The sequence below is a fragment of the Camelina sativa genome, chromosome 2 (assembly GCF_000633955.1).
Source record: "Camelina sativa cultivar DH55 chromosome 2, Cs, whole genome shotgun sequence".
NCBI classification, from domain to species: Eukaryota; Viridiplantae; Streptophyta; class Magnoliopsida; order Brassicales; family Brassicaceae; genus Camelina; species Camelina sativa.
The window spans coordinates 24,387,256-24,395,166 of record NC_025686.1 but is presented as its reverse complement, the minus strand read 5'-3'; the positions used below and the strand labels follow the sequence as shown (position 1 = coordinate 24,395,166).

The window sequence follows — 7,911 nt, the reverse complement described above, 5'->3', positions numbered from 1 at the left end:
AAAAAAAAAAAAAAAAACTGTTTTTATTGGCATATATTGTATTTTTTTTTGGAATATTGGCAAATAAATAAATAAAAAGAAAAAAGGAAAGAAGAGAGCATGTGCATGGGTAAAAGATAAAAAATTGTCGAAAAGACCCAAAACTTTCCCCTAGGACCCAAATCGAGGCAAAGCTTTTACGAGTCACATCGTTTACAATTATAAAAAAAAATAGTCAAGGGGTCAAAACTCAAAACATAAAAAAGATAAGGGGTAATTCGGTAAATTCAATCAGTACTTAGTGGACTTCTCTTCTCTCCACACTAACTCTGACACTGACTCTTTGAGAAATTTGGATAAAATTCATAAAATCATTCGACGGCCGGAGAATTTATTATTATTCCGGTGGTATAAACTGACGGAGTTGGTTTGCTCTCTCACTGTTGCAGCAAAAAGAAGAAGAATGATCGAGAGAGCTTAGATACTGAACCTAAGGACATTGACTACTGGTACTCAGTTCAGTTCAATCGAGATCCTCCTAGATTTGCTCTCAAATCGGAGACCAACACTCACCACTCCCGCAGGAGCGGCGGCGAATTAAGCAAGGCGAAGAAGCGAGGAGAGATGGCGAACAAGGTTTCTAACTTCTCGGATCTGATTCAGCGAGTCACTGCGTCTTGTTTGTTGCATCCACTCTCCGCCGGCCGGCAAGATCTAGCTGGTAACCGCCGGGAAGAGTACGATTCCGTTGAAGAGGAGAATGATGAAGGAGAGATTCAGTACGAGGACGCTTTAGAGAAGGAAGATGTGAAAGATGAGACTATTAGGGTTAAGAGCAAGGGCGGAGTGAGCGTGGAGACGGTTCAGGAGATGGAGATTGTGATGGATGAAGTTTTCACGGCGGCGGCTGCTTTGAAGAGAGCTTACGTGGCACTTCAGGAAGCTCATTCGCCGTGGGATCCGGAGAAGATGCACGATGCTGACATGGCTATGGTGGCTGAGCTGAGAAGGATTGGTTTGTTGAGGGAAAGATTCAGGAGGATGAGAAGTGGTGGTGGTGGCCGGCGGAAAAACGATTCCGGTAGAAGAATGCTGAGAGATGCGGTGGCGCCGTATGAAGCAGTCGTGAAGGAGCTGAAGAAAGAAGTGAAGGTGAAAGACACTGAGATTGAGAATCTCAAGGAGAAAGTCAAAGTGGCTACTTCTATGGCCAATGGTGGTAACGGAGGAGGCAAGAAACACCGTTTGCTTTCTAGCCGGAAAGTGAACTGCTCCACACAAATTGCCGTATCTCCGGTACCGGAGTTATTTGAGATGACGATGATTCAGGTGAAAGAAGCATCAAAGTCTTTCACAGGGATTTTACTGTCTCTCATGCGAGCTGCACATTGGGACATTGCAGCTGCTGTTCGATCCATTGAAGCTGCTTCAGCTGCATCAGATGGAGTGTCAGCTTCTTCGTTTGCATCCTCTGTTCAGTCCTCTGTCCCGAACCAACACGCCAAATTTGCTCTCGAGTCTTACATCTGTAGGAAAATCTTCCAAGGGTTCGATCACGAAACGTTTTACATGGATGGGAGCCTCTCTTCTCTTATAAACCCGGATCAGTACCGTCGTGACTGCTTTGCGCAGTTCAAAGACATGAAAGCAATGGATCCTATGGAGTTGTTAGGGATCTTACCAACTTGCCATTTTGGTAAGTTCTGCTCAAAGAAGTACCTTTCGATCATTCACCACAAAATGGAAGAGTCGTTGTTTGGGGACTCGGAACAGCGGGAGTTGGTTTTAGCTGGTAATCACCCAAGAAGTCAGTTCTATGGAGAGTTCTTGGGGTTAGCCAAAGCGGTCTGGCTGCTTCATCTCCTTGCCTTTTCGCTTGACCCATCCCCGAGTCATTTTGAAGCAAACCGAGGAGCCGAGTTTCACTCTCAGTACATGGAGAGCGTCGTGAGGTTCTCGGATGGCCGTGTTCCTGCAGGTCAAGTTGTTGGGTTTCCTGTTTGTCCCGGATTCAAACTTAGCCATCAAGGGAAAGGATCAATTATCAAATCCAGAGTTTACTTGGTTCCAAGGGCTTAAACTGGTTTCATTGAGTGCCACTGTGTGTTAGTAATGTTATGTCTAGTTATCAAGACTTGGTTTTGGAAAATGTTGAAATAAAGAGTCCGTTCATTTTAAAGAGTTCTTGCAAAAAAATTCAAAATTGGATAAATGTTTCTATATTAATCTAAATGACAAAGCTCACACATAAACATATATGTTTTAATTCTAACAATTCGAGGTTTTTAGAAGGGATTATGTAATAAGGTATGTTTTTTCCGACGAGGGATCTCAGTATCAATCGTACAAGACTTCTCTTAGAAACACTTTTTTCACCTGTCACAGAGTAGAGGTGAAACAGAGAGAACAAGATTAAATAAAAGAGTTAAAAACCCCAAATTCAACAAAAGTAAAATGAGAATAGGAGAAGAATCAAATTTACTTGTTCTAGTGTGAGGAACATAATGACATTCCAGGTTCCTAGCCGTGTAAAATTCGGGAGAAATCCTTTGTAGAATGCCATGATCCCCTGTAAATATACCAAAAAACAAAACATTCCATCATGATTGTATCCAAAGAGAAAGATTGGTAATTGTGAACCAGAGATAGTCAGATAGATACTAACCTCTGTCTTCATGGTTTTGATGAAGCAATCGATTGTGTTTCGGTAAGTAGAGTCACCCATCATTCTAGATTTTACCTGGAACAACATATAAAGAAATAACCATGGCCGTTCCAAGGACATATACCACAAACCATCAATTATTTGCTTCTTTTAGTAACAAGTTAATATTTTTATTCTTTTCTTTCTATCCTTTAGGAGAGCATTACTATCTAATAATGCTGCTTTTACCAAAGTCAAATCACCAAGTAAGAGATAAGAAACATAAATTGTGGAAGACACAAACATGTGAAACGCTCATTGTCACTTTCAAGGTAGTGCTCTGTCCATTCAATATCATTATCCTTCTAAGAGATATTCTGTGATAAGAACTCAATCCTTGCCACAAGTCTATAATAGAACTCAAATCAGTACTAGTCTCTTTTGTTTTGTTCCCCAGAATATCATTTATTTAGGCATTTAGCACTTTTATTTTCAGATCTATCACTTCTCTTATTTTACATATACCACTACCAAAAAAAGATGAGGCGAGAGCCATATTGATCTTGTAATTTTGTTGTTGGTTTTATGTAAAAAGAAGAAACTGTATGCTTACCACATCAATCGGAGAACCAATACAGACAGCGAAGAAGCCTGCAGCTAAACCAGCTAGTAGATGAGTTAGAACACTGTCTCTGAAGAATGGAATTTTCATAATTGTCTGCATATGTATGGAAGTATTAGAACAAACAAAGACTAAACAAACACCAGCAGAAGCCAAGAATTCTTCTACACAACAAGAAAAACGACTCTTGAGAAAGAAATATTCACCTCCTTTATTTGATCATAACTAGCTAGCTCTGCAGCATTTACAATAGCATTCCGAGCAATATTGGGACCAAGTCCGGTCCACAGCGCACTAACTCCTTCCTGTTTTATACATCAAAAGACTATGAATCTCTCTCTGCCAACCAACTGTTTTTGACATTGTTATTTGAAGATTAATCTACTAACCAGCTTCACTATAGTGAAATAAGCGTCTACAGCTCCTGCATAACGCCTAGGAACCCCAGCTGGTAGTTTTCCTTCTGACTGAAGCCGAACTTTAACAAGATCAGTTGGATTAGCTACTATAATAGCTATCGCTCCTGTTGTCACACACACACACCAAAAAAAAAAAAATTCCTTTATTATGTCTTTCCTTCACTAGAGTTAGAGGATCAAAATCAAGAACTGAGCTCACCAGTTAACAAAGCTGCAAGAATCTTTTGATATAATGGAATATCACCAATAAAGTCACTTCCAACCAAAAAAGTCTTGACCTGGCCAGATATAGCAAAGTAACCAAACTCATCAGATAAAAGAAGAGAGTATACCAAATATAGAAAAGGCCCCATAGAAGGAAAGTAAATGTGAGACTCACAGGCTCATATAAACCAATCCTTAAGCCACCATAGATGCATTGACGATGAAGCCCTGCAATGACACCTTTCCAAAGCCCAGAGATACCTTCTTCTCTTGCTATGGTAGTTAGTGTACCAATCGAGCCTCTGTACTTGGGTAAATTATCACCATCTCCAGTAGGGATCTTTCTTTGAAGCTGAAGCCTTACTTTTGCTGTGTCTAACGGTACTGTACATAACTGCAACATATGAATCAGGAGATTTAACTAAAAACTACAAAAACAGACTTAAAAGGAGTCAAAAAGCAAACACATAACGCACAAAAAAAAAAAGTCAAATTTCTAAAACATCAAACCTAGTAGAGTCTATGTAGCTCATTTCGATTAGTATCATCTCCTAATATAGGACTTAAAGAGTCCGTAGACTAGACCATTATATAATCTACAGCTCAATTTCAAAGAGTCAACAGAACAATAACTAAATCTGAAACAAAAATGATCTGGCTTGTTCAACCAGTGACAGTGATGAATCGAATTAATTCCAAGAAAAGTCACCGACGCAAAATGAGAAAATGACAAAAACCCAAAAAAAAAAAAAAGGAGGAATCATCTCATCTCATCTCGCACCTCTGCAAAACAAGCAGCGAAAGCGCTGCAAATGAAGGTTTCAAGGAACGAAATCTCGATCCTTGGTTTGAAATCCGCCATTTGTTAAATTGCTAATACAAAGATGGGGAACAAGATAAAGCGAAATCTGGGGATGCACCGATTGGGCAAACACAAAAAATTTAAGAACTTGCACTTTTCTTTCTCTCTGACAACAACGAATGATTGATTTGATAGAAAGTATTTATCTTTAAAAATGGGTTTTCTCAAATGATTTGGTTTTGTAGAGTAGTAATGAAGAAAAGTGAGTGAGCGAGATCGAGATTTAAAAAAAGCAATCTAATGGCGTAACGAATTCAGAAATAGTACAGAGTCTCTCTCAATCCCAATCTTTGGTGTTACTATCTTCGCTATTAAAGTTTCCTTCTGTAACTAAACAGAGTCATCAGAGAGTGAGACCCTCTTCCTTGTCTGGAAGGTTTACGTGCATAACTGTCTTTTCCTGTTCTGGAAGGTTAGGTATGATGAAATGAAACTGCCTTTATGTTTAATGGGGTTTAACCTTTTTTTTTTTGGTTTGTCCGGGTCTGTATTCTTCTTTCTATACAAGATAAAAAAAAAATTCAACTGGTTTACTGTTTAGGTACAGACGGGTATTTCTACATTTTTCTATGGAAGTTGTTGCTAGCTACGGATATGTGTAAGACTATTCGTGTTGTTCATTTCAATATACAACAAAGGCACTAGATGAACCAGAGAAATGGTGAATGGAACTCAAAGGTGTTTTAGCTGAACCAAAGTGAGTGATTCTATAAACGCCAGGTGTTGCTGTTTCAGGGATTCTCCATTCGATACTCGCTGTGCTCTGCGTGCTGAGTTTGAACGGTCTTGACCACTTAAACCGGAGGCAAAAGTCATCATCATCATAAACAGGTACCCACGTCTCTCTTCCTTCTAGCCATCTCTCAACAAGCGCGAAAGTCCCTTCCGTCATCAGGTCGTTTCTCGGGTTTGCTGACCGGAATTGAACCGTCACTATGTCAGTTCCCTTCCTGAATTTGGCAGAGCGAGGAACATCTGATATAACATCTCCGAATGCAGTTCCAATTGGTGTCATATCCGCAACCACAGGTGTTAGTAAGCTTATTTGCTTGTGAAGTAGGTCAGGTGGCTGAGGACCAGAATCAGTGGTTTGACCAGATAGAAGATCTTTTGCTAGTTTCTTGAATTCTTGAATGTATCCGCTTAGCGTGTGAGGTCCATACAAAGTTGATGCACCCTGACAAAAAGTAGAGTTAAGAGCAGGAAATCAAGAAAGATCCAACCTCTTTCCTTCTTATCTCAGCCTCTCACCTCATATCTCTGCACTTGGTATTCCTCAAATGTGGCGATATACTGCGAGTACGAATTGGTTAGCCCAGCTATGACCACGCTGAATTCTCCTCCGTTGCTGCCTTCCTTAAGCACTGTTTTCACTGCTTCACGTAGTCGCCTCCCTGCCATTGTTGTGAATTCTTGCAAGCAGAACCAAAACAGAAAGGATATTACTAATGTTTTACATCAGCCCTGAAAATGATTTTTTCTGGGGGGAGTCTGGAATACCTCCGGGGACGCAGAGAATCACTAGCTGGCCAATGCGGAGGATCTGAACTGGTAATATCGACGGCTGAAAATGGATAAAGAACCAGAGAAAGAGTTAAGTGGTAATCAATTCTAATTCATTGCAGTAAAAGCATTAGGATGAATGATAAACAGATTATGCTCACCGCCCAGTTGTATGGTTGTTTCATTTCACCGGTATCAAGCAATATGGGTTTAGGTCGCTGGCACCGGACCTGTTCCTCAGTTGGATTTTTGAGAAGGTTCCTTACAAGCCTCCAGAAAGGATTCCCCTGACACAAAAAGTCACAACATAAAGTATAGTACAAAACAACTTTTTAGTAAGTTAGCACGGAATTTGGGGTTTACCTGATCATCCCCTTGTTTAAAGTCAAATGCCCCAGGTCCATCAGTTGTTCCTGCAGCAAAACCAAAACCCATTGCAGCTGGACATGTTTTCACCACTTCGGAACCTCCATCTTGTCCATCAATCGTCACTTCAAGCTGAGAGAAATCAACAAAAGCATGGCGGTAGTCAACTTTTCCTTGTATCTCCTCAGAGGCTTTAGTGAAAAGATCCGCAGCCTTCTTGAACTGCCTCTCACCAATAAGGCGAGTACTCTCAAATTCATCAGGGTAACTGAAATATTTAGTCATGCCAAGTTATACATCTAATAAGCTTGGCTCTAAAAACCATATTGAACTGAGAGAAAACAGAACTTATGAATAAGATACCCTGGTCCACGGCCGTAGCACTTTTCGTTCTTTCCACCACAAGTACTGTGGTTGAAGTCACAAGGAAGGCCTGTGTCTATACAGAAGGCTCCCAACACGTTCGGACTAACATCTCCGCAGTTAGTTTGACAGAAGGCAGAGACAAAGCTAGGTTTGTCAGCGTGTCTGAATCCACTTCTGACCCGTCTAGCAACGCTTGACATCCTTGTAACGGTTTTACCGCCTATAGACGGTAAAGAGGACGCCATTTCCAGTACATGTTGATCTGCAATGAAAGCAACAAAAGGTTACTTTTATCATAACACGCCATTGTTAAACTTGGAGCTATGGTCACTTACACTTACCATGAGGATCTGTGATTATGCTTGAGACTCTTCTATGAGATTCAACATCATATGACACGCGGGCTTCTTTCTGTTCAAACCAGTCTTCCATGATACGTGCTGCAGTGCCTTTGTTGTCCCCGCTGATCAAGGAATTTGTGCGGCTCATCGAAGTGCCATGAGTTGCAAACCAATTGAAACTACCCACAGGACCCCACTGATCATCAACGAACTTGACAAGTGTCATCTCTTTATCAACATTATATTCATATTTACTACGTTCATGTGCTGGATTGTTAAGGTATGCGCTGGGACTACGGTTCACACCAGCATCCAAGAGCTCCCCTGCAAGTTCAGCTCCAAAAGAAATGTCTTTAGAGAAAGCAACATGTAGATGAATGATTTAGTAAAAGTTTGCCACAAGCTGAATCGCTCACCTTTGTTGATTAAAATGGACCCCGGACGGAGATTTTCATGAGCTTGTATGATACTTTGCTCTATACCATCCACAAGAGCATTAAACGATTGATGAACAAACCCGAGAGATGTAACTAAGTACAGAATGTATTGGAGATAACCCCCTGGACCAGCATGAGTATGAGTTCCACTAATTGCAACATTTTCCT

The 7,911-nt window shown here is 40.7% G+C and overlaps 3 protein-coding genes across 7 annotated transcripts in view; 1 reads left to right on the top strand and 2 right to left on the bottom strand.

Annotated features, from left to right (window-relative positions):
- The window catches only part of LOC104736254, a 3,063-nt gene extending 903 nt beyond the window's left edge, over positions 1–2,160 (top strand). Inside the window, exon 2 of the mRNA XM_010456213.2 lies at positions 429–2,160. Coding sequence (XP_010454515.1) covers positions 429–2,058 — 1,630 coding nt within the window. The 3' untranslated portion in view covers positions 2,059–2,160. The remainder of the gene's footprint in view (positions 1–428) is intronic.
- Positions 2,169–5,047, bottom strand: LOC104736262 (mitochondrial uncoupling protein 2). Its single transcript, XM_010456219.2, has 9 exons — positions 4,650–5,047; positions 4,044–4,262; positions 3,864–3,942; positions 3,635–3,768; positions 3,452–3,550; positions 3,237–3,341; positions 2,645–2,719; positions 2,462–2,548; positions 2,169–2,355 (listed from the first exon to the last, which is right to left on the bottom strand). Exons 1-9 carry the CDS (start codon positions 4,728–4,730, stop codon positions 2,317–2,319), a joined length of 918 nt encoding a protein of 305 aa, XP_010454521.1. The 5' UTR covers positions 4,731–5,047; the 3' UTR covers positions 2,169–2,316.
- The window catches only part of LOC104736219 (neutral ceramidase-like), a 5,552-nt gene continuing 2,867 nt past the window's right edge, over positions 5,227–7,911 (bottom strand). For 3 of the 5 annotated variants that reach the window (XM_019237309.1, XM_010456187.2, XM_019237311.1), the window contains 7 exons: positions 7,307–7,414; positions 6,963–7,227; positions 6,597–6,867; positions 6,395–6,520; positions 6,231–6,294; positions 5,982–6,142; positions 5,227–5,907 (listed from right to left, as the gene is read on the bottom strand). In XM_019237309.1, the coding sequence (XP_019092854.1) occupies positions 5,353–5,907; positions 5,982–6,142; positions 6,231–6,294; positions 6,395–6,520; positions 6,597–6,867; positions 6,963–7,227; positions 7,307–7,414 (1,550 nt within the window). In that variant the 3' untranslated portion in view covers positions 5,227–5,352. Of the gene's footprint in view, positions 5,908–5,981; positions 6,143–6,230; positions 6,295–6,394; positions 6,521–6,596; positions 6,868–6,962; positions 7,228–7,306; positions 7,631–7,722; positions 7,905–7,911 lie in introns of those variants that run through there. The other 2 variants (XM_010456195.2, XM_019237307.1) reach the window with 2 other exon arrangements.